This window comes from Calliopsis andreniformis, chromosome 10, assembly GCF_051401765.1.
Source record: "Calliopsis andreniformis isolate RMS-2024a chromosome 10, iyCalAndr_principal, whole genome shotgun sequence".
In the NCBI taxonomy this organism is placed as follows: domain Eukaryota; kingdom Metazoa; phylum Arthropoda; class Insecta; order Hymenoptera; family Andrenidae; genus Calliopsis; species Calliopsis andreniformis.
Window position 1 is genome coordinate 9,613,352 of NC_135071.1, and position 27,438 is coordinate 9,640,789.

General features: G+C 34.7%; 1 protein-coding gene across 4 annotated transcripts in view; it reads right to left on the reverse strand.

The window, feature by feature from the left end:
- LOC143184454 (zwei Ig domain protein zig-8) overlaps positions 1–27,438 on the reverse strand; it is a 201,429-nt gene that overhangs the window by 4,972 nt on the left and 169,019 nt on the right. For 3 of the 4 annotated variants that reach the window (XM_076386697.1, XM_076386696.1, XM_076386698.1), the window contains exons 4-6: positions 17,630–17,871; positions 15,279–15,498; positions 6,178–6,361 (exon numbers count right to left, since the gene is read on the reverse strand). In XM_076386697.1, the coding sequence (XP_076242812.1) occupies positions 6,178–6,361; positions 15,279–15,498; positions 17,630–17,871 (646 nt within the window). Of the gene's footprint in view, positions 1–782; positions 893–6,177; positions 6,362–15,278; positions 15,499–17,629; positions 17,872–27,438 lie in introns of all 4 variants that reach the window. The other variant, XM_076386699.1, reaches the window with a different exon arrangement.

Here is a 27,438-nt window from a genome sequence, read left to right on the forward strand (position 1 = left end):
AGTAAAATCATGTGATTAAAAAATCTGAAGATTTTTAAATGTTTAAATTTGAGGATTTCAGTGCTTTGAATATTTATATATATTTTAAGTGTTTGAAAATTTTTAAGCTTCGTATATTTAGGTATTTGAGGATTCAAGATTGAAATTCATAAGCGCTATGTATATGTATGTAATACGTCTTTTATTAGGCGACAGAGATTACAGGAAGCCGCTGTGCTAAGCTTGACCGATATTAATTTGTCATTAGAGGCATAGAATAGACATGCACAAGAGTGTCATCCACGAATATGTGTTATAATTATTATTAAATACAAAAGAAAAAGAATCTAAATGTCCAAAGTTTTTAAATTTGAGGAATTGAATGGAATATTTTTATTTGATCATACTAGTTAAATCATTTGCTATAAATCACGCGTTTTTTCTGAGAGACTCTCAAGCAAAATTCTACGGTACGACAAAATCAGTCTAGTGTTCAGTAATAAGTCTCAATATGCAATACCACTCATAAGTATTCAAACGATTTCGCAAGTTTGGAAAATTGCAGATTTATTGTTAGCAACCGATATTTATTGCTCAGACTAACCATTAATTACTGCTAAAAATGCAATTACTGTAATTATTGTATACTTGATTTTAAGATATAATAGAAATACGAAACAAATGGAAAGAATATACATCAGTTACTGCAAAGAAATCTGTACTTTTCTTAACATATGACACCATTCGAATACTTATGAGCGGTACTGTATGTATCAAAGAACATGAATAATTTGATTACCTACAGTATTATTGGGTACTTCTGTGTGAAAGGGAAGAGATATTCTTTCCGTTAGGTACTTCGTCATTTACCACTAGAACCATTCGCTTGGTCCCAATAGGAAAAGGAAGAAAGCTGCAACAGAATGCCATCTTAGAATTCAAAGAATGGCGGTGGCGATGCGAGGGGGAGGAAGATTCTATTCCTTGTCTCATTGTCAAAGCGACTCGGGAATTGTGGGGCGCCTTGCACTTCTATACCTTTCCAGACACAGGTACTATATGTGTTTGCGTGTACACGTGCAATGTGTTGGTACGTGTGTACACAAGCACACAATGCAACGCTCGTGTTCAAGAGAAACGAAGAAAATCGTTCTGTTCAAGGGTATTTGCATATAAATCATAGAAGGATCAATTATATGTATAGAAAATCCCTCTGGTAGGAGAAACTTCAGTAGTTCCCCAGAACCGCGAAAGTTGAAAATTCGAACGTCAATTAACGAGCCAACTGTGGTCTATGTGGGTGTGGTTAACTTCTATAAGGGAGGTCGTATTTAAGTTGACACAATGAAATATCTCGTAGATAACTAATTAAAGGAAAAGAAGTTGCAACGCATGTTTCATGATTTATTATTATTATTAGACTATAGTTTTTATTCCGGAATCCTATTCTGTACAAAGATATGAATAATTTTTCTGTAAGACATTCCTTTGTACGACCTGTATTTTTTAAGATTTTTAGTGAAGCAAATACGAAACTATCGATTTTCAACTATTTTCAACTTGAATTTTATTAGTTTTAAAGGAAATTTGTAAGAACAAAAATTGTTTCTTTTTTTTTATTAAGGGTCTGGGAACGTTTTCATAATTTGTTATTAATTCATTGTTTTTTTAATTGTTAATTAAGTTGATAAATAATAATTGTTGAATTATTTCCACACCTTTAAAGAAGAAAATTTTCAGAAGGTTTGTTTCGCTTCTAGCTCTAGACAATATTAACACCTAAATAATCATTAATGAATTGACTATAAAGGAAATACTCATTCATTTAATGTTCGGTAATAAGAGAAGCTTTAATGTTCACTAGAATCATGAAATTTTTAAATTTGGGTAGAGTCCAGCGAATTAATCATAGTGAACGTAAACGTGGTGAGTGTTCACGTATCGAGACATTCTTTGGTCTCTGTCTCGCTTCAAGTTATAGACAATATTGTACACATGATTATAGGAGAATTGATTTCAAAGTTATTTCTCATTCATCTAATGTTCGATATAAGAAAAAGAATCTCCCGCAAACACGTGAAACCACGAAATTGGAAATTCTGAGTTTAAATTGAATTAATTGTATCTCAGGAGCACGTATTTAATAAGTGTATAATGTAACGTTGTCAAAGGTCTACACAGGTAGGGTACCAATTACTGTGGACTGATCGATTACTGCTCTCGTTTTATCTTTATACAGGGAGTTCCAGGTTTAACATGCCAAACTTTGTCAGTAGATTTTAAGAGAAAGATATTCTATAAGCATAGGTTGTTCAATATTTTATTAAACAATTAGAAACAAAAATATGAAATTGCAAGAAAACAGTTAAGAATAACAGTTGTGTTAACTATCAGCACTCAACAAATGCTAATTATTGTAACTAATTATTTGGTATTAATTGTTATTACTGATTAATTTTTATCTACATTCGTAGATGCTATTTTGTATTACTAACAATGGTGGTCATTTTGAAATGAAACATTAGTTACATTTATGAATTTAGGTAAACATTACTATCATTGTAACCGTTAGTACTAAATAAATGGTTGTAATAGTTAGTGTTCAACAAAAATTAGTATTTTATGAGTGCTTCTACTAAACACAAGTCACACAAAACTGCATACTGCAATTCTCAACTGTTTCCTTAGAATTTCGTATTTGTGTTTATTATTTGTTTAATAAAGCGTTAAACAGCCTATGCTCATAGAACAGTTTATTCTCATCAAGACTCATGGAATGTACTGACAAAGTTTGGTACCTTGAACCTGAGACACCTTGTATGTAACAAAATGTAACAGCAGTGTTAAACTAAAAATATTTATTTTTTTTTTAATAAAATAAAATATTTTCTGTTTAATAGTGCTACATCTTGTTATATGTTAAAATAAAAGCGTGAGGAGGAGGAGTAGGGAGGGAATCAGACTTGCACTCATACCCTAGGTATAGTTAGCACGCAACATATCGAGACAGTTTTTAGTTTCTGTGTTTTTTCGAGTCAACAGTATCCATTGAGTTACGATTTAATTAAGATTAAAGGTGGGACGATTCTTCCGCGGGCATTTTCCATTTCCCTGGCTCGATTCGGTTTCACAGAAAAATGAACCCGCGGTAAAACGACACTTCCTGCGCCGACGTGTTTACGGTCTGCGGTTTCCAGGGGCCACGTGGCTGCTTGGATGAAGTGGTGGTATGAGGATGCTCCGGAAACGAGGCCTCTATGTACACTCTGTATGTACGCCAGAACTAATTCCATTTACCAACTTTGCTCTAGCGGAGCCCGACAACGTTTTCGCAGCTTGACCCCGCTCGTCCCCCGTCCCGTGACGTTTCTGGCGGTTAAGCGATCGGCTTCCTGCGCGTTTTCAAGGCTGAGCGTTTGCTCGACGGGGATCAAGCGGAAAGGCCCGAATTGTTGACATTGGATTATAACTTGTGCGTAACGAGCGTAACTCGATTCCGTTTCCGACGATACACCTACGTTACACTGAGGCGTGGTACCGTGCATGATTTATGACGAGTTAACCTAGTATGATCTGTTAGAGAGGAGATACTCGCTACTGGATTACTCTGTGCGATTGGGAGCGGATTCGAGGCAGTGTTAGTTAGGTGTAGCGGAATAAGGCTGGTATTTCGTCGACTGATACTATGGAGATCAGTTTCTGAGATACATTCCTGTAGGAGGACTACGCAATCTTGGCAGACATGAGTACCTCAGATAGGAGTTCACCATGATTGGATGGAGATAGAGGGGAGTTAGTTATCTTTACAGGTTACGTGTTTGGGCGTATGTAGGGTGATAGACGACAGCTGTCAGAAATTTTAATGGGTGAGTCTATATGTCTAAATAAGATTAAAATTAAGTATGGCGAAATTGTGTTTGAGGCTTCGTTTCCAAGTTAGTCAATACATATTAAAGATATATCTACGAGGTGTGTGAAACGTGTCTGACTTGGGGTTCATTCTACTGCCATCGTCCATTAGAGTGGGTATATTTTCTGACAAATATGTCTGAACATGTCATAACCAAGTTACTTGAATTTAAGTGGCTTGAATGTGGGTGATTTAAGGCAACCTAACCAATGTGGATGTATTATTTTATTTGATTTGAAATATCCTTTCAAGTTTCCATTTCGTTTAGGCACGTTCAGACTAGTCAAGTTACTTGAATTCAAGCGATTTAGGGTAATTTGAACAATATGAACGTGTTATACTACTTGACTGGAAATATCCTTTTAAGCTTGAAGTGAAGTTGACGTTCTTCCATCTTTTCCTTGCCTTGAAATACACATTGATTAATTTGTACATACTATGATGTAGTATACTGAACCATACAGAGCAAATTTCAAGTAAATCGTCAAGGAAGCTGTCAAAAGTGCATGTTTTGTTTCAAAAATACATAACTAAATAATCAGCATGCATTACCTCTGCTGATACCATTTTTGTTATTTTTGTATGACAGTTTGAATTCGAGTTACTTTTGAATTCAAGTAACTTGACTAATTTTAACGAGGCTTTAGCCACGTCAGACCCAGGGAGGTCAGTACATTGAGTTAGTAGAGTAAGATAAGTCAGACACGTTTCTCTCGTACTCTAGACACATAACTCGGTAACGAAACCTCAAACGCAATTTCATTATTCTTGAGTACGGTCTTATTTTGAGATGTAGAATTATCCCTTAAAGTTTCTGACATCTGTTGTCAAACATACTGCATATGTATTTAGTGCCTCTGGTACTACTATTTTTTATTACAATTCGTTTATTTAACACTTGTATTAAGTTGATTATTTATAGTACTTGTACTGGTTTTAAGAGCTGGAATCCAGAAATAGGAATAATCTGAATCTGAAATTTTAAAGGTTAGAAGTTCTAAATTTTTGAAACATAAAATTTGAAAAATTTGAAAAATTAAAGATTTGTATTTTAAATACTTAAAAATCTAAGAGCTACAACTATTTGAAATTTTTAAATCTAGAATTTTAGAGAATTGGAAATTTACATTTTACGTTCGAGAATCTAAAGGTTTAGAAATTTGAAGATTCGAACATACATGTATAAAGTCGCTCGTGATAGACTAACTCCATTTTAATATGCTAAAGATTACTAATAGTTTCAATGCCGATAATTAGTCGTAGTTTGATAACATAGAAGGATCTTCTCCATCGATACAAGCTATTCAAGTTACGGGAAACTCAGTTAATGAATTCCACCCCAGGTTACCCAATAACGCACAGGGAAGCATAAAATTGAATTCAGTTTCCTTTTTTTGTTGACGAAGGCTCGTTTCGGTGACCACGCGATTCGAACGCTCGCAAAACTTCAGGGTTCTTTAATATCCGTAGAATTTACTTTCCAGAAAATTTCCATTGAAATTACTCGCAACTTTGTCTCATTTAGCATTCTGTCTGTCATATTTGGTTGAATATCCAAAGTGATTCTAACCAATCATTGATTTTTTCTTTCATGTTATTAGTCTCAGTAACAGCGATCAATTGGCTGACAGTGAGCCACATTATTAATTAATTTTAAAAGCTATTGTACCTGTATAAAAGCTCCCTCAATTCTAATACAAAAATTAAAGTGTTTGAACATGTTAGTCCTTCATGAACGAACACACATATGAGTCAAACTAATTTGCTAAGTTGGCTAACTTCATAAAACAAAAATATTTATATTTATTTGAAATATAAAAATTTGAGTCAAAATTAAAGTCGAGTTAAAATTAATAAAGATTCAAAAAGTGGAGTTAATCACTTCGACCTGTGAATGATTCACATACGAGTCAATGTACATCTACTTTAGCATGCATAAATATTTAGACACGTTATTGCAATATGTCAAATACACCAAGTAAAATTTGATAACATAGATTTAGTTATAAACCTCATCTCGAATAATTATATACATCTATAAATACCAATGAGCATAACATTTGATATCAGTTAGTATAAATAAAAAAGTATAGGTAATTTCATGTATTCCAATAATGTCAAAGTGTTCAAATACTTATGCACGATAGCGTATGTAGTATTTTTTTCAAGATCCTTTCTCAAGATTCAGCTCTTTTGAAATTTGAGTCGCGTAGCGCGAGAAATTCGAAAAGTTCGGCAAGGTGTCAGAAACAGGTCGCTGTTACTTGAGGAAAAAAACTTTTAGTCACCTGATGCCGCCTCTAGTTGTGTCATAGTTCAGAACTCGGTTTCCGTGGAGCCACTGGACCACGCTGTACTGCACTTGCATCGCTATGTGTCGTACCACGCACAGTAGTTCAATGGTGCTGTCTGCTTCGTAGTACTTGTCCCTCAGGGGCTCACCCAGGGCGTCCACTATTTGGACGGACGGCGCTGAAATTTGACGATTTCAACATCAATTCAACCGAAACTTTGGCTAGGTAAGGTTTAACGCTTTAAGGTTTAAGGCAAAACAGCATAGGCATAATATACTGTTGATTTCGTACCGTAGAATTGCACCTGAGAGCCTTTCACAAGTAGAGGGCTTTATCAGTTAGGTACTATAAGTCACAAATTGTTATCATTGAGATATTGAAGTTTGAAGCTTTGAATCTCAAATTACGATCAGTCCTGTGATTTATTATGTTCTCGTTTGTTAAGGGGAATGGGTATCTTTAATTTAATTTTCCTTTGTTAGAAATATAAATTCCATTTTGCAGGCTTTAATTAAAATGCAAATTCAAAGCTTTTTGAAACGTGGCTTATGTCGTTTTGCCTTATATATACAGATATTTGGTAGTTATAAATAAAATATTGTACTTCAGCCTCTTTCGAAAGTAAATAGTAGTGGCAGTGTTTAGAGGATTATCTAGTATTCCTTATTTGTGGATTCTGCTCGAGATTTCTGATTGGTGGAACCGTTCAAAAAATGGCTCAAACGTGTTTATATTAAAAGATACAGAATTAATTAATTATGGATATTAAAATTTCACATGACGTATGAAGCGATTTATATGAATTTTATGCGAGCACCTGAAATGTTCAGAATAATAATGAATGTTCAACTGACCATGTTCTTTGTTATTTAAATTTCTTTCAAAAACGTTTAAACTATGAAATATTTAATAATATTTTTAATTTTTTAAATTTTGACAAAAGAGGTCCTGATTTTCTATGCGCTTTGTCCCCTTAGAAGGGACAACCGAGTCCAAAGGGTTAAATTTACTTATTTCAAACTTCCAACATTCAAAGCTTTGAAGTTTTAAAATGTAAAGTACACAGATTTTCAGTTTTTCACATTTTTCAAATTGTCCAGTTAACTCTTTAAATATTTAATTTACAAAGCTTGAAGTGCTTTAGTTTTCGAATTTCAGATTTTGAAATTTTGAAACAAATATTCTAATTCTTTCTAATTTCTAAATACTTTTAAATATTCTTTTAAATTATTCTAAAAGTCTTTAATTCTCTGAACTCCGGTTTCTGGAATTCTGTGTTTGATCTTTAACTGATCCTATCTTCTTATGACAAGAGATAAACGTGCAAATTGTGCTTCAATATATCTGTGATTGTAAGGCAAAACGACCTATGCCAGATTTTCAAAAAAATTCCAGTTAAGACCTTAATTGGCATCTAGAATATAGAATTGATATTTTCAGAAAGAAAAGTTCATAAGACAGTACTGAGGTTGAAAACTTTAAACGTCAATATCTCAAAAACATGTGATGACAACAGTATGACAACAACAACAATGTAGCCTTATAACCACAGATGTTACATAAATAATATTACCCTAAGAAATCAGAAAAGAAATGAAAAATCACATTCAATCTGCTCCTTTCTATGCCCACTTCCTCCCGACTGACGTGGCCATTAGTTAAAAAAAGAATTTGCCCAAAAGTTTAACCATCTCCAACAGATTCTCGCATTGTTCTCGATTTCATCTGGAGCTCCGATGCACAGCCTATAAATATGTAACGACTAGGTCGCCGATAAAACCAATAAAAGCTCGTGCTATCGTGATTTATCGTATCATACGGCATTATTGAACGCCGCCATTTGTATTCGTCTTGTGGTCGGCGGGTCGTGCGCGCGGAAAATCGAGGGGCCCTTGGAAAATCCAGCGTTTTTCCCTGCTCGGGATTTCATTCGATATTTCCACGTTCCTGGACTGCCCCGGGGCTGCATGATAAACTTCGCGCTGGAAATCGTGCGAAAGACGGCAGATAAAGGATCGAATCTGAATGGTAGCTGCCTCGTTGCGCGTAAACGACATATCCTCGATATTTATCGGTATTGTGCATTATTTCGAGCCAACGACGTAATCTCGCACTATGGGCAAAATTCAACGAAAGAGATTACTTTCGCGCGCAATTTGCGAAATTAAGTGCATTATTTATTACCTTCTGCTTAGAGAGGATTTGTGAGTCTTTATGGCACTATACAAGGCGCACAGGTTTTTAAACGGGTTATATACAGGACAATAAATTTTACAATTTTTTGGTTTTTCATTTTTCATCGCCGCACGTTTTTAAGTTCCTAAGAAGTTTTACCTTAATTGTATACTTTCAAATTTGTGAGTCTTTGAGATACAAATTTTCAATTTTAAAGATATGGAAATTGTGATGCAGACTACAAAGGTGATTATTTTTTATTACATGAATTTTCTCAATTTCTCAGGGATTCGTAATTAGAATGCTATTTATTTGTGAAAATTATTTAGATAGGCTAAAATTTATACTTCTAAATTTCTAAATATGCTGTTACAACTATTACATACGAAGAATATTTTATCTGCTTAGTCAAATAGTTTTCGAGCTCACGTTTAGTAAAGGAAAATGTCTTAGCATCTCATCGATTTATTTCTTAAGTAAAAAAGGGAGCACAGTCTTGGCTGACTGCCTGGCGATAGGAAAAAGAATTAGAAGCATGACGTAATTTTTCCAGGAAATAAAATTTCCTTATATGGAAACTCCATCATATCCCCACTGATTTTTCAAGCTATAATAAATCTGGCGATTTTTACCCTATTGGACTCGAAACTGTATCACCATCCTTGCGTTACTTTGTTTTCGTTTCAACAAGGGAAGGTATAGAGCTGTTTTTCGATTTCGGTCAAATTTTTTGGGCAATACTGTCCAATTATGGAAACAAGCAGTATCTGTTAAAAATATTTTACTAAAATATCTTTTCTACAAAAACACTTTTAAAAATGTTCTTAATGATAATCCATAAAAATTCTATAAGAACAGATATTCTCTTAAATAAAGTATATAAGATAGACCAAACTTTAAAAATGAAAGATCTAGGATGAACTGTTTATTTCGATTCTTGGTGTAGCCAACAGGGTAGGCCTATCACCTGTTGAAAGGCTAAAATCTGTGGGGAGAATCTGCTAATGACAATAGATTTATTAACTTCTCCAGCTTCTTAGCAACTACTCTAATAGACATCGAGATTGTCCGCGAAATCTTCACAAGTCGACTCTCCAATTTTGATGTCAGATTCGGCCGCAGAGTAATATCATCCTACGACAACTTGACTGATTATCCGGATTGTCTGTACTTGCATCTACCCTCAAGGACTCCCTGATTTGAATCTAGTTCGTCGTCGATTTGGATAATCCTATCAGAACTGCATACCGATTAATAAATTTCAGACGAAAATATCGTTTCCAAATGGTTTCTCGTGTTGCTCACATTCTGGTTCGGAATATAAGCCTCCAATTTTCGAAAACTTAAAACACGAAGTTTCAATGTTCTATTCTAGCGAAACCAACACAACAGTTTTCGAATATTTAAAATACTAATTTTCAACTTTTCATATCTTGAAATCTCTAATGTTCAAACGATTCAAATATGAATTTTTAATTTAATTCTTGCATATGTATCTCGATGTATCGAAGACATGATCCTTTCGGAATTTCTTTTTTAGAGTTCTAGGTCACTAGCATGTCCTGTTGCCCATTTTTTTCTCACTATGTTCTCAAACATGGCTCGCTACAGTTGCCCTTTCTTCCTCAGCGTGCATCATCGATATCCCCTTGCGGTATCGAGATTATCTTGCGAGATCCTTTGCCAAACTCCGCAGGCGGTCCAAATAACGTCGATACTGATTTATGGTCCTACGTTTATCGATTTTATCCTGAATCTGCTCTCTCCTGTCATGGCTCTTACCGCACTGAGGTTCGAATACCGTCTATGTATTTGAAAATTCTTGAAGCAGTAGATACAGCACATTTATTTTGCTAATTTAACGAGTTTTTCAGCTATTTCTAAAACTGTGACCTAAATTTTTTGTGATTTTAAACTGTTTACACACACATGCAGTGTGTCCACGTATTCTTGGTACAGTGTTTTCATATTTTTCAAAAAACGTATGTAACTTCTGAATTGTGAATTTCATTTTGAACTTCACTAAAAAATGAATATGTTTGCACAGTTTATTTTTGATGTGGAATAATTATTTTTATGCTATAGTAAATTAGTCACATTTGCTTCACATCATATCAAGTTTTGAATGTTTAAAGTCTTCAAATTTTTGAATATTTAAAGTACAATTTTTCAAATGTTTAATATAGAAAAATTTCATTTTCAAGTCTTGAATGTTTAAGCTTTTAAATATTCAAACTGACAAATTTTTATAGTGTGAAATAATTACATTTAGTCATGCGACTAAATTGGTTATGATTGACCTGTTCGAGAAGACATCATTTGGTATGAACCATTTTTATCACAGTGCTTCGCTCTCATTTAATTAATGATTTGTTTACATTCACTTCCAGTAATCTACACCCAACGTTTCCAAGCATTTTATGCAAATATTAATAGAACATAGCGCGATATTTTCATTACGAGACCCCGTTATTAGCCTTCTGGAAGCATCTCGAAGTTTTATAATACCGGGGCAATTTATAGTGTTTATGAAAGTGTCCACTGTTTTACGAGTGTACTCTGTCTACGAATTTAAATTCACCGCGGACGCCTCGGGAAAACAATGTAACTGGGCAACTATTCTTGTTTTTGCTCGCGATACGTTTGGCCACATCTGTTTGCTTTTCGTCGTTGAGGAATGTCCCAGTAGAATTAATTAGTTCTAGTTCTTAGGTCACTCGATCTGTGAACCAATCGTTGCACAAGAACATACGACAAATGTTGAGCATCGAGCAGCACACTTGCAATTAGTTACGGTTGGACTTTATTTTGCTGGCGAATTTGCGTGAAATTGAATGAAGGGAAATAGATGCAAAACAGATGCGATATTAGTAAGCTATTAATTAAGTTGATTATTATCTGAATATTGAATGTGGAAACTGGTGTGCAAGATGTTTGTTTGAAAGAAGCTTTTGCTTCTTATTCATTAAGATATTAAAGCATTTTTATAACCTTTCTTTAACGTAAAATCATTCTGTTCTTGTTACAACAAATTGGTGATACTTGGCTTAGCCTGTGTAATAACATCATTGTTTAATATTTAAAATGCAAATTTTCAAATTTTCAATTTTTCACATTCTGAAATTCTCAAATTTCTGAAACTTGAAATTTTCAAATATTTAAAACACATCTTTAGTTTCCTCAATTTTTAAATTTTATACATTCGAATTTTCAAATTTTTCAATATTCAAATCTTCAAATTTTCGAATATTTAAAATACAAATTTATTTCAGAAATTAAACTTGAAAATTAGAATAAAAGATTATTTTTCATAGATGGTTCAAAGGTAATTACAAAATTGCAAAAATTTAAATGGTTCGTTAGGTTCCAATTTGTGTGGATCGTTTAGAGTTTTAGAATTAATTGAGGATAAACAAGGGGATAGAGTTGAAAGGAAGACAGTGGGAGGTTTCTAAGACATCAATTTATTATCTCGAAACCGAGACGCGTTGAGCCATTTGCTAGAAACTAAAGAGAAGAACGAGGGGCTTGGGGTAGACGAGAAAATGGGTGCTGGGAGAATGTAAAACTGTAAGAACTTCATGAATGAGAAGGGAAGGAGTAAAATAAGAAGCTGAGGGGCGATAAAAGTGGAAGAATACCACAAGATGGCTTTTCCTTGTTGATGTACTCTTCCTGAGTAGAGACTCAAACATGAGGAAACAGCTGGAGTGAGGTTGCAGTGAACGTACAGTCAATGAAATCCTGTACTGTACAATTACTATTCAATATGGATACAAGACCATTCCATAAGCTAAAATTCATTAATAGTTTATTTGTGCTTTGAAAGGATGCCTAGAAATGCTTCAAATACTATAACCCTGTAAATTACAATGAAGAATACGTGTAATTTTAAATAATTATGTTTTATAATTTGTATGAGAATGTTGTATTGAACTCAAGTTCTGTACCTGTATATGTGTACCTGTATATTCTGTACCTGCTTACCTAAAATTGTGACTATAAGAAGTCTATTTACTATGGAGACTTGTTACTGAATAACGTAAAACCGTAGAATTTGATTTGAGAATCTTTCGAAAATGGGCGCTTAGTCTACTATGGATGGCCAAATTATTATGATTAGATGAAAATATTACATTCAATTCCTCTAGTATTTTAATTTTGAGCATTTAAATTTTCAAATTTTGAAATCCTTCAACTTTCTAAACATGTTAAACTTTGAAAGCTTTCAAATTTTCAATAATTTCAGATACAAATATTTAATGTTTTGAATATTTCAACTTTCAAATGTTAGTTTTGAAATTTTCGTAATCTGTTTACGTAGGTATTTATTCCAATTTTTATATTCCGGATCCTGAAACTCTGTGTTTGAATTTTGAGTGACCTTTTCGTATTCAAACAACTATGCATAGATGCAAAGGGAGGCACGGCAGAATATTGAGATATATATTTAAAGAAATGTTTAATAACTGTTGAAAGTTTAAAAATTCTTATTATACATATACTATTGAAAACATAGTAACATTTTTTCTAACAATAATGATTTCATTTCAAGTATGTTATTAAAATCTACTCAAATTTTAAATAAGTGATAATTCACAACAATAGGATTAGCTACTGCCTATTCGATATGTCGTCAGCTGCTTTTTCCGAAAACATTATATACTATTTCAGCAAGAATCGAATGTTCAGCAAATTTGAAACATATTTGCACTCTGGTTCTATCAAAATAATGTTCGACTGTATCTATCGACGCGTAGCGTTTGAACCAGCTACAATCAACTTTCTTCGCTTCTTTCTGGTGGCTTCATTCCGCCTTGGATTCCCAATGCGAGCCTCGTGTCACTGTATTTTGCGAGAGCGCCGAGAACACAGCCAATTTCCTCGGTCTCACGCTGAATACGTGAGTGCTCCTCTCCAATTCCTCTTTGTTTCCCTTTACCCTTTATACCATCCCTTCCTTGTCCGATTCAAACGATCCCCTCAGATCGAGAGGAATCTTAGCCTGAGCAAACGCTGCTTCTCGCGTTTCCTTTAATTTACATCGAGACAGCGGTTTGAACGCTCCATTCGTAGCAACATGCTTTCCTCCCTTCAGAATCACCCGGTTTGGTCGCCATTTTGTTTCTATGCTCGAAATTGTAGAGAAGGATCGTATTTCTCTTACAACTGTAACATGGAACGCGATATTTGAGATTCTGAGGTTCTCGAAAGGCGTTTTGAACTCTGCTTCTGCTGTTTAAGTTTTTAAAATGGTGAAAATTCTGCGAGTCAACTAAGCAGACTGGGCAGAGTAGCTTTGTATTAAATAACTGAAGAGCAGTGATTGGTTTTACGTTTTGGTCACTGTTGGAATTTTAGTCTTTGGTCGGAAACAGACTTTTGGAGCCAGAGATTGTTGTACGATTTATTTCTAACTTTAGTATTTTACTTTAAAGTAGGCACCTTAGTCTTTATTGTGACTAAGACTATGTGGGGCATCCATATATGTATAAGACTGTGTGGGGCATTGGGTAGACTTCAAACGAGAGGCTATTGAAGCCAATATCAGAGTTCAGATGTATACCTCTGTATCTTTTCGTCACCTCTCTAGCGTATGCGCATTAAGGTGGGTCTACACTACGTGTTATATAACAAAGTTATATAACATTTCAGAGAACAGGAAAGAGAAATGTTATACGTATGTCTCTTTTCTGTTTTCTAAAAAGTTATATAACTTTGTTATATAACATACAGTGTAGACCCACCTTTACACTCTATCTTTATTCTGATGTTGACTTTATATTGGGTATACAAGTATATAGTCTTATACATGTATATATGTGGAGTTCATCTGCTTGTTTTATGAGTCTTCAAAAAGCACTTTACTACTTAATTTAGCTTGATCATCATTTTCGAAATTTTTGAGTCATTTCTGAGGTGGATATTTATTTACAGTCCTACTAAGTTTTTTTGATACGAAATGAACTTGTTATTCCAATCTTGTTCTCTTCCCCGAGTTATTAACCAAAACGTATTACTTTGAGACCGATTAGACTCTCAGCTAAAATCCTACTGCAAAGATCGAGCTTATTTGCATAGCTCCTCGCGACTACTTAAATTAGATGCTTCTTCTCCTTGGCCAAGGTAACTCAGGTTTAGTTCTCTTCAATTTATTTTGTACTGTGTTATCATCCGGGAAACTGGTTCCATTTTATCTTAGGGTGTATGAGAACGTTTATTTTGATGAGAGTTTAGGAACTATATTTAAATCAAATACCTACACTTATAACGAATACTTATAACGCGTTGTGAAACTTTCTATGAAAAATTATTCAGATTTTTGGATTTTATTTTGAACTGTATCTTTGTTCTGTAGCCTCTAGAAGAGTCTAACATTAGTAAGTTATTTATTGCTTTTCTGAAGTTTTGGATGAATTTAGAGTACTTACATAGAAGCCTTTATTCGCCTGAATAAAATTAAAAATTCTCACAGAAAAAAGAGAAGAAATTTAATTTTTGTACAAAAAATGATCTTTCCAAAAATTTCGTAAAATTCATAGATCTTTAGAAGTGGTATAAATTTTATTCTATTTTTTGATATTTTTGTTGTCTACTATATACATATAAATACTTAAATATTATAGACAGGGCAACTTGAATAAAAGGTCTGTTTTCTTCCTTAAAGTACAAAAATAGCACGAATCAAATATGGCAAATATCTTACAATGATCTAGCAGACAACTATGGAAAGTTCATGTATCAGTCATCGATGTTCTCTTGCGAGTGTATGTTAGGTACTCATGAGAGCTCAGTTGAGCAAAGTGGGTATAGAAAGTTAAAGTCTTTTCTTGTTGAGGTTTTGAAGACTCTAATTTCTCTTCAGGAGGCAAGGATAAGTCGGAAATTTGATAAGCTCGATTTTTATTGCGACTACTCACCGTTAATGTGGAGGTTCACGTGAATATACTTGGGCGGATGAGTGCTGACTTGGCACACGTACTGGCCCTCGTCGCTGCTGTTCACGGGCTTAATTTGCAGACGCCAGTTGTCCGGGTACTGGAACTTAACCGTATACCTTGAGTCCCCTGTGTACGTTTGCTGGCCCACCGTTAGCAAGTTCACCCTTTTGCCATTGTCTTGTCTGCGCACCCAGGACACCTATTAATGCGATCATATGTTAGCTTTGAATTACATTCAAGGATGATATTCTACAAAATTAATATTCTAATTAATATTAACACCAGGTGCATTCTATGTATTTCTAAAAGTAGATCCCTAGATTTAATTTTACTTTATTCATTTTGTGATGGACACATGATTCAGATACATGTTCATCGCTTTCTTATTTATTTGAGGGAGGAGTACCTTTCGAAATATGACTATTCAATGCATGCAATCGGCTCGAGTTCAGAGAATCTGAGTTTGCTTATCCTGTACGCGATATAGTAAATTTTCGTTATATGTTCAGAACCATATATCGAGTACAGGTTTATAATTCTCGTTTAATATAACTGGAGCCGATTGTTTGGATCGTGTAGAGATACGTTTCAAGGGGAACTCCTTCTCCTCCAAGTGGTGGGGTCATGATGGACATGTAACGAATTAAATCTTGTGACCATATGACGAGAGTTTACTGTATATGTTCCTAACAGGTCCCAGATGATGACATATAATGACAATTTATTGTATGTTGGATTTTCAAAACATTTTGCAATTCTACTGTTCCAAGTATTTATGTATTTGAGAAAAAAATTTTTTATTTCGAATTAACGAGTTAAGAGAGAGTACAATAATAGTGTTTGAGAGATTTTTAAGTGTAATGATAGTCAATACTGAAGAACCCAATATTGTGTGATTGCTAACCGAAAAACTTTTTATTATCATAATTTAGCCTCAGACATAACGAGTAATTCACTCACAGCTGTGTTTCTATTATTTTCGTTGATGGAGGAGCGTTTCACAGGATTGTATTCGTCATTATGTTCACTAGCAGGAGACAAAGGAGATAATGGATTTTCGTGAGTGCAGATAGACTGACAACTGCATTAACAACAGTTTCTGCGATATCTGTGACATAAAGGAAGCAGAGGAAATCATTTTACTGTTGGAAGCAGCTGTCGAAAGATTGATCTACGCGGGTCCTTGGTCCTGAAGTTTATTCCTTTATTTCGAGGTACTCATCGTTGAATCGTCTTTATAGATACATCATGGCTATAAAGTAAAATGATATACGCCACATTTCCTAAAAACTTAGATTGGATTTGTATTTGTAAACGAAGGAGATATAATTAAGTTTTTTGAAACGATTTATCTTAAAAAATGTAAAGAATATAAGGAGATATAGGTACGTCCATAATACAGAATTGAGATTGCAATGTTTGAACATCAATATCTCGAAAATGGAAACGGATGGTTTGCGACGTTTTACTTTATGACAGATATTGAGCGCGGTACAGAATCTTTTGAGCTTGTATAGTAGTACAAGTCGATGAATCGAGCGATCGGTACGGGGGATAAACAGAGACAAGATTCGTGTAACTGGAACTGCATACCATCCCAGTGCTCCCATTAAGTGCACGCGATATCGTACATCTTCGACATGGATATGTGATGCACTATTATTCTGTAGAGATTGGTGTACATGAATGACCATTGACGATATACCATCGATGCTGCGATCTATACTCAATCTTTTAGACGAGATTGTGCGATGAGAAAACTTTTTTTAGTCAATCTTCTTGTTGAACAGAGAAACAGAGTTTTATTATTCATTTGCTTCTGAGTTTCACGTATTAAAGGAAAATGGCACAAAAAATGTTATTAATCTGAATCTTTTAGATAGTAGATTGACTTACTTTGTAGACAGTAGCCGATTAAATTATTTTTTTATTTTATATTATCCTTTATTTGGAGTTTAATCAAGGATGAAATTGAAATCGAAAGGTTCGAACTATCTTTAAAATTGAAATCTCGAAAGCGTGAAAGTTGGAAAATTTGGAAAATTTGGAAAGTTAAAATTAGAATATTCTGGGAATTAACCGTAATATTTTTGTCTACTCACAGTAATTCGATCACTCATTATAGACCAAGGGTTTATTTTCGAAAGATTCTCAAGTAAAATTCTACAGTAAAACGAAATTAGTCCTATATTATTCAGTAATGAGTCTCAATACATATATCAAAGAAAATTAATAAATATGAGTCATTTATTAATGCTTTTACCATCTGCTTTTCACAACAGATATTTTCCTCAGTTTCTAATAAATAGTTTGTTAGAGAAAGTGCTCACGGTCTTATCTTGCAGTAACGATATCCTGCAATCGAGAATTGCACTGCCTCCAGCCTGAACTGTCATGTTTTTGCTTTCTCCCTCGAAATGGGGCCCCCAGCGATGATCGTGATGATGCTGATGCTTGTTCATCGTGCTGTGCGTGTCAAAAATGTAGTTCAGCATCGGCGCGTCCGTTGGTAGCGATCGTTTTGCCGCCGTCGTCGCCTTCGTCGACGGTGAATCCGTTGCTTGTGGTCGGTCTGCAATAGAAAGAAAGTGTCTAGAGATAAAAATATCTTTGCGAGCCACAATATTTAAAAAAATTGAAATTATTCCACATCCACAATATTAAAAAAATAAACTTGTAAAAACTGCAGTTATTTAAATTTTTATTATTTTTATTTATGATTTATCATTGTTTATCTCCACTTTTCTGACAAAGGGTTTACCCCATTGGGATTAATAAATTATTATTATTATTATTAAAATATTGAAGGTTCTGATATTTCGCATTTTTTTCAGGTAGTTACATTTATCCTAAGAAATTACAATTTAACAATTACAATTTGAATATAGAGGAGTAACTGAGTAATGAATTTGTGAAAATGTTAGCTACGAATACGTAGAGAAAACAAATACAATGTAGGAACGGCTGCCCACAAATGGGAAATAAATAGAGAAAGGTTGCAGGAAAGAGTTATCGGGAAAACAGAGTAGGGAAGCTTGCAAGGACTCAATGGGGCAACGTGTCGCGAAAAAACGATGAAGAAAAAGAATTTCGCGCTCCGTCGCATACTGATCCCTTTTGACGCTGACTTCTGAGTTATCCCCGTCCCTTTCTTCGGACTTCGCAAAACGCTCGCCAAACTTTTCACGGCTAATGTCGACCCAGAACAGAAAACTCTGTGAAGCACACACAGACACAGATCTCTGAAAATTTCTTCTAGCGACTTCGTCGAAGTTTCGTGCATAATAGCATCTTAGAATCTTTAGAGTCTCATTCGTCTTGCAAAGAATCGAATTTCTGTCAATTGTGAGGGAACGCAGACGCTTGAAATCCATTTTGAAAATTTTCAAGCTACAGACTTCCGAAAATTTCTGACGAACATTCGTTGTTACAGATACAATTAGATAGATGGAAAAGTATTCGTTTTGACGATATTTCTATCTGGATCAATTTTGAGAGGGCACAATTTCTTGAGACTCTTTCTTCGAATCTTTAGAGTCACTCGTAATAAAAGTACTCCGATGTTTCATTGGGTTGGTCAATTAAGAGACTCATATCTAAGACGATTCTAGTCAATTTTCGTCTTTTCCCAGGAGACTGAAAACTTTTGTGGCAACATATTTCAAGGTCACCGAAATCGGTGAGATCACCCTTTTCTTATCCATATAATAATTACCTTTCTATCTTCACTTTACGTAAAGTGACAGAGTAATTAAAAGACAAGTAAGACAAGTTGATCTAGCGTTTCTTCGCTGTCATGCACCTTGTGCCCAGCGAATCCTTCACCCCTCGATCTTTCTTTTCGCTTCCGTCGTGGAAATTTCCTGTGCAGCCTGAGGGAAGGAAACCTGATCGTGAATTCCGCTGGAATTGTCGAAAGCGTGTTCCGGGTACAGAAAAGAGGACCCCGACTTTTCCATCCGAATATGAAAATCGTTATACTGCGTCGTATTGACATTGGTATCCGGCTCTGATCGGGCTTCAGTCTTCCAGCCTCCTCGTGCACGTGACTCGTGTGTGCGAATATTTAAGCGACTAGTCGAATCGATCCAGGAAAAATTCACCGACGTGTGGACTTCCTTGTTCCCCGTTTGCAAATCTTTCCTTCAAACACATCGTGATTGTGGAATACTGTCCAGTGAAACGATTCTGTTGCGAATCCAAGAGTTCTCAGAGTACTTCGAGGATTGGTTCCACTTGGGAATTTGAAAATTCCAAAGCTTTGTATCTTTGACAGTCTTGCAATTTAAGAAGTGGAAGATCGTAGCTTAGAATCTTTAAGAATTTGAAAGCTTTAAAACTGTGAAATTGGATCGTTAGAAAAATTGAAAGTTTTGAATATTTGAGAGTATAATAATATCTGAAAATTTGAAAATCTATGAACTAGAAGCTTGGAACTTATGATAATTTAAAAGTTTCGGAAGTGCAAGATTGGTACATCAGAGAAATTAAAAACTTTGAGTATTTGAAAGTATAATATTTGAAAACTTGGGAAATTGAAGATTTGTATTTTATTCTATATACTTGAATGACAAAAGTGATATGGCAGGCGGCTTCTAGGCAGGCAGAGCCACTGAACAGTGTGTTCATTATGTTCATTGTCGTTCCTGATACGTTATTGTTTACTTGAGCATGATGGAATGGGTGAAAGATGGATCTGCTGAGGAATTCGTTTTTTATTATTTTTGTACATCGGTGTTCTAGATGGGTTAAAATACACTCAGAGCAAATGGCAGGATTTGTTGTTAATGTTACATAACCTTAACGAGGTTTTTCAAAGTGGATTTCGCTTTTTGGAATGATAATAAGGAGTCCCTTATATAGCAATAAAATGTTATACTAATATTTCATTTGCTAATTATCTTAGGGATACAGCTTCAAAAGAGGGAATGAGATCTAGAGCGAGTAGATATTATAGCTTTTATACTTTAGAGAAACTGTGTCTGCAGTGATAACGTGTAATAATCACAAATCGACTGAGTTGATGCTGTAAGAGATTAATGTAGATACGGAGGAATGTACTAAGGCTATAGTATTATGGTCTTAGCGTTGTACAAACTTAATTAACTCTTATTATGTCTAGGGATCATTGAGAAGTCACATATAGAATTCAACAAATTCGAATAAACATGTATAAGGACTTTCGAAGACTTGAAAATTTGAAGACGAAAAAATTTGGAAGCTTTGGATATTTGAGAGCTTAAAATTTGAACACTTAAGAAATTGAAGATTTGGAATATTTGAATATTGAAATATTTGAAGATATCTCAAAATTTGAAACTTTAAAAGCTGTATATATTTAAAAGGTTTAACTATTTGAAAATTTGAGGACTTCAAAGCTTTGAATATGTGAGTGTAAAAATTTGAAAGTTCAAAATTTGAGGAACTCATGTTTTTTGTATTTTAAATAAGTAAAAATGTGGAAGTCTCGAATATTTTCAGTCTCAACTGAAAATTCGAAAATTTGAACATTTCAATCTACTCATGTAGCAGAAATAGTATTAGAGTCTCTGAGTGACTCTTGATATTCTGATGATGAAGACGAATAACAGAATGCTCACTTACTATCCTTGCTATGATCTGACAATGAAAGATGAGAAAGAAATAACCTACAAGCGTACAATAATCAAATTCCACTGTGTTCCTTTAATCCTGTCTTCAAAACAATCGTTCAATTTTCATTACACGTATATTTACATGCTTGTTTTAAATCACGGTTGCATCGTTGCGTTAACTAATCAAACCAATAGTTCTTGTCGTCACAGTTTATCGATCAAATCTTGTGGATTTATCGAGCAATCGTCTGGAAGAACTTCATGAATACATTTTCTTATTCGACTGATTGTGAGGGAGGAAATACAATCGCGCTGTGCAATCCTCGTCAGACGCGAGAATCTCGCGAGCTTCAATCGACCCATTTTTTCGAGTCTTGCAAACACTCGAGACTTCTGACTTGGCGCTTTTTCTCTACCGCTATTCTGGTGAATCAAGTTCGAGGGAAAGGCTCAACATCAGAAGAATAACAGATTATTTTGGGTTCGATGTCCAAAAACTAATCAGTAACCCCAAGTTTCCTTTGAAGCAACGTCAGGCTAGCCGATTACTGGTTTCCGTGGACAGAATATAAATAAAAGAGTCTGATGTAATTTCGAAAACTGGTTACGACTGCCAAGAGGGGATTCGTTGAGGAAGGTCGGATTTTCTTTCTCTGACGATTTTACGCCCCTGCATAGAATCTAAGGCTGTAAAAAACACTGAAGATTGTTCGTAAAACTAACCCAGCAAATTGGGATTTTTTATTTTCTTTTTGGAAATTTCAAAGATCTTCAATGACGACTTTTGAAGTTGAAATTGAAATAATTCTTCAAGGTAGAAGGGAACTGATGAAACGAAAATGTAAATGTTCGTTTTGAATATAAATGTAGGTAGTAGGTACTGAATCACGCGACTCGGCTGGGGTGCACGTTTTCAGCTATAATTACAAAAAAGTAAGAGCTGCAGTTCACTGCTTCGAAGAAATATCATTTCTTGTGTTTACATCTACAGCGGAGGACTGCAAGACCAGATTTTTAATTTCAGCGAGTTAAGCAAATATGTAGGATCGTAGTACAATAAAGCAGTTCACGAGGAAACATGTGAGCACTGTTTCCGCTGTTATGCAAATGAGTAGTAATAACTTGTAGAGAGGGTAGACATAGGTACTATTAAAATTTGACTAAATTCCTTTGCTTTAACGATGTGAAATTTTTTAAATGGTATTTGAACCCAGAAACAGATTTGACAAATTGAATTTATGAGCGTATTTGATGGATCTAAGCTATTTTAATTTTTCTAAATTCCTCACTCCACTTTGCTTGGTCTCTGACAAAGTAATTACAAAGCGACAGGGTGACACTGTGACAATCAACAAAGTTCCAGCCAATAAAACTTGTCTAATATCTACCTCACCAACAATATAAAACATACGAAACTACTTATAAATGGTATTCCAATTAAAAAAAAATTTGGCATACCTAAGTAAGCGAACACAAAATTCTCTGAATTCATTTTTTGAAGCTAGTCAATCTACCTTGCTTGCTACCATGATGAAGTAGTCACCGCGCGACAGGGGGACATTGTGACAACCAATAACGAGCTCGGGGCTTCCACGCGAATCTGTAGGTTCTGGAACACGCATAGGCGTCAACACCCAGGCAAAGACAAGGCCGATACACGGCGAGTGGTTGCAGGATCCCTGATTCTAGGTGAAGGTACAACGACGTGTAACGCGTGGGACTCTCCATGCATAAAACATGAGGGTGGCTTGTGCCTCGAATCGGAATTGTTTTACCGTGGTTAGCTGGACCCCATATTAGAGTCGTGCTGGATGGTCGAGACAAAGACGATATCGTTTGCTTGTTGCCACTGTGGGCGAATCCTAATTTTGGGGACAAAAGTGGAAGCTACAGTACATGGATCTAGATGTGACGCTCAGAGTGGAGGATATTTCCAATAGTTTCAGATTCTTTTTCGAAGCTGTTATTTGATGGTGAGTCTAAAATTGTAAATACATATGTTAGGTATTTACTGCCTAATGATAAATTCATGTTACCTAATGATAGTATAAAATGCAAGTACTATATGTTGATAAACACTCTTGGTTAGCATGTGTGTAATATTTTCTCTTTTTATATTTGAAAATTAGAAATTTTAAAGCTTTGAATATTTAAATTAAAGCTCAAAATTGGAATATTCATAGTTTCAATATTTCAAAATTTACATTTTCTGGAAAATTGTAAATGAAATTCAATTTTTATTAAATTTTCGTGGAAATTGTAAATCTGGAAGCTTCAACTACCTGAATGTCCACAATTTAAAAAACTGAAAAATTGGAGAATTGTATTTTAAATATTTGAAGATTAGAAATATCAAAGCTTCGAATATCTGGAAGCTCAAAATTTCGAGATTTGTATTTAAAATACTTGAAAATGTACTCAGAGCGTCTAATTCCCTGAGATATAAGCCAACTATGATCAAACTCGTTATCGTATTGAATTTCTGAGAGACTCTCAAATTTCCAAATTTTCTCATAACATGACACAGTCACCTCTTCAATTAATTCTTCATTACACAATCACTACTTCAATTACTTCTTCATTATCACAATCGCTTTTTCAAAGCTCGAAACTGATCTCTCATGGAGAGATCGACAAACTCTCTCAACGTTTAATCGTGGCAGCTTGTAACCATAAATCATCGGGTCGATAACAGGACTCTGATAATATGTACGTGTTTTACGTGACGCGATGTGGTCGATCAACAGATGCGTAATGGAATGTGCGCGTGTTATTGCGGTAGTCGTTGGCGTTATATTTAACACGAAATTAATTGGTCCCACGGGATCGATTGCCTCGCGTATTGTCTCTTTTGGTGAGTTTGGCTGTTTGCTGGTGAGTGGACCTAAATTTCCGTTTCCATCGTTATAAAACTTAGTGTTTCGAAATTTAGGGCATGGACTAGCCAATCTAAAGGCTGTCGAGGGGAATTGTAGTTCTAGAGACATATTCTACGTCAAGAAGTGGATCGCAATTGGATTGGAGACTGAACTTGAAAGTACACTTGAAACAAAACCATTTTTATTACGAAAAATATTGCTATGTTTTTGATAATGTACGTGTAACAACGCGGTTTAAATTTCTACAAAGTACTTAAAATTTGTTAAACTATGTAGGGGGAGTTCTAAAACTGGACATTAGCTACACCTTCGAAAAATGAAATGCGACAAAGTGACCAAACTGTAAAAGTGATAGAAGGAATCATGCAAAAATCGTATATATTTCGACACATTCTTTGTGAGTGGATAGCTAAAGAGATTGATTGATTGATTGTTGCTCTTGACGGGAGGTTGGTGCATCGTAGAAATTATAAACTGTTATATTTATCAATTTTCGTGACCAAAAGATGTGTGTTGCATTGGTAAATTTGTTAATGTGTACTTTTTAAATTACTTTTGTATTTTGTGTACAGTGTATTGGTATTTACAAGAAAATCTTTTTTGTCGTTTGTTACTGGACAGAATGTTTTCCCCTATAGTCGGTCAGTACAAATCTTAATCTTGTGTGGTTTTATTTATATTAGTTTTTATTATTGTGGTTTCAGTAGTCAAAAGATATACTTAAGCAAATGAATAGTAGGAAAAAGGTATAAGGTATATTTTCCCATATATTATTGACTGAAGAAAAAGGGAATAAAAAAATTAAAGAGTGCAAGAAAAACTTAGAAAATAAGCTTAAGAAGATGAGAATACTTAAACTCGAAAAAGACAAACGCGAGGACTGTCTGCGGAGTTTGTACAGAAACCGATGGAAAAGACTGGATTCAGTGTTCAAGCTGCGAAAACGGGCACAAGGGGTTTGTGCTGATATCCTCGAATGCTCTGATAATTACATTTGTGGCTGCTGAAAATTATATTGAAACTGATCTCTGACACGTTGCAATATCCTACTGTGGCTGGTGCTAGGTGCTACTTAGTACTATACCAAACTTCTATATCAAAGTTTAGCCAAAGTTTAAATTAAATATTACGATAAAATAGGTTATTTTATTGCTTTATCTTAGATTACAACATTGTTAGCTTATAAATCAAGTAGAATAGAAAGCATAAAATATTTTTTTTTATTTATTTAAGAAAAACCTCAAGTGTCCAGTACTAGGAAAACTCCCTCAGTTCAATATTTCATCATGATTTTCATTAAGTTTCAGAATATCGAATAGGTATAAAAATTGGTAAAACAGTTGAAAAAACTTTTTAGATTTTAAAATTCAAAATTTTTAAATTAGAATATTTGAAAGTTGAAAGTTGGAAATATTGAGAAACTGAAGATTTATTACGCGATAACGCGTGATGAGAATTTTTCGCAAGTATCCGATCATACACCATCGCGTGAGACGTCTATATTCGCTTAATTGGAGCTCTGTGATTGGCAGTTAAGGATAATTACCCGTTTCAGATCGGCAGCGAAGGTGATAAAATTACGAAAGAAATCCTAGGTCAAGGGGTTAAAAATCGATAAATATGGGTCAATTTTCAGGATCTTAAACATCTATTTTTTATAACAAATATTTTTCTCAGTTTCTGATAAATAACAAATTTATCAAAAACGTTGCTTATAGTCTAATCTGATACTCTTAACTTTAAAGCACTCTAAAGTACTACTCTTTCTTTATTAATAATAATTCTTTAATCCATGACATGTCCATGTTTTTTTCTCCGATATGAGGATACCAGTTATGATCGTGGCGTTTTAACGGTTGACTTATTTTTGGAAATGCAGCACTTCGCAATTGCAATCGATACCATCTTCGATATTTTGACGCCTCCCGACAGATTATGACGAAGTTCGCGTGCACGAAACACTGGCGCGAAATATCTGTTTCGAAACGCAATAGCGTGATTGAATTGATATTGGAAATACTATTCCCAGCCGATTATTGATTACCGATAGTTACCGAAATTGTTTCCAAACTCTTAATTGCCACTGTTCACGATTGACGTTAATGCTCGCCGCACGAAGCGTTCATTTAGATGTAATAAAAATAAAAATTCATCGAAGTTGATTACTTTCTTGGTGGCGACAAATTGGAACGCCAGAAAAGACCTTGAAGAAGAAACTGACGAAAGGTTTTAATCTTTGAGTCTCCGCTGCGCACTCCAATTTCTCAGCGAGACAGTGTCTAGCGAAAAATAAGGACGCCTGAAAAAGGAGTATTAATTTGTCTCTGATAAAAAGGCAGAGGCCTCTCCAGCTGAACTGTCTTCGCGAAAATCGCGATGGTTTGGAGCCATTTAGAACGGGAAACAGATTTTAGAACGGGTAATTCCCTCCAAGCGCTGTTATCCTGAGGTTTCAGCAAAGTTTTTGAGCCTTCGAGATTGAAACAGTTGAATTTGGAGGTTCAGAAACTTCAGAATTTGAAAGTGAGAGTTTCTGATGTTCCATTTCTGAAAATTTGAAAGCTGAAGGCTGGAACATTTGCGAGATTAAACGTCTGTGTTTTGAATATTTGAAAATGTGAAGATACGAGAGTTCTGAATATTTGACAATTAAAAACATTTAAAAATTGACGATTGGAAAACTTTTAAATCGGAGATTTGTATTTTATGCCTCTGTCATATATCACGTGCAGACAACCTGCTGCGCTGATGGGACTGCGTATATTAAAATATCATTGGCCTGTAAATACAGTTGTCCCCAGAGGCGTTTGAAAAACCCTCACCTTCCAAATAATGTACAATATTACCTGACTATGGTATTATTGCTATCTAGAGAGCAATTTTGTTACTGAACATCGTTGATCTCTTGCGAGAAAGCAGTATGAAAATGCTTCCATAAAATGTTTGATAATTTGACCTTCGGGAATCTTGTTTACCTTCCTAGTGTTTGTTTGAGATAATTGTGGGTGCAGGTGAACCCTTAGCATATACAAATTTCAAAGATCAAATTTTCAAATCTTTGAATTGTCCAATATTTAAAATATCAAAACAGCGAATGAGTTTTTATTTCTCCTCGTGTGCTTCAAACTTCTATTCTTTTGCTAGCTTACAGCTCGCTTACTCATAATAATTTCTCATTTGCGAACTTTCTCGCGCGTTACTCTTTTTTCCTACCCTACGTTGGTTGTGTTACGATACCGAACAGCGGAACGGGGAACTTCAACGAAAAATTTAAAGTTGGTTGGCTCACGATGCTTCCTGAATAGCGGCTTGCGAGTCTCTTTTAATTGTACGAAGCTGGAATTTTTAAACAGGGGGTTTCATAAACTTTAGCGTAACAAATGTGTACTCTTGCTATAAACTCGTCGCGAGACACTTATACATTTCCCTATTTGTTGTTGCTCTTGCCTTTGGTAAAGAGGTGATCTTATAGCTAATGAGCAGAATGGACCTGTGTTATGTAGTGCTATTCACTCTAATCTTATGACTCATTAGGAATAATAAGCTCATGATACCACTATGAGGTACAATTTTTAGTGAAGGCTAAAAAGATTCCATATTTGTTATTAAATAGTCTGTGATTTATTGAGATTTTTTACTATATGTATTCCAATGCTGCAGATATTT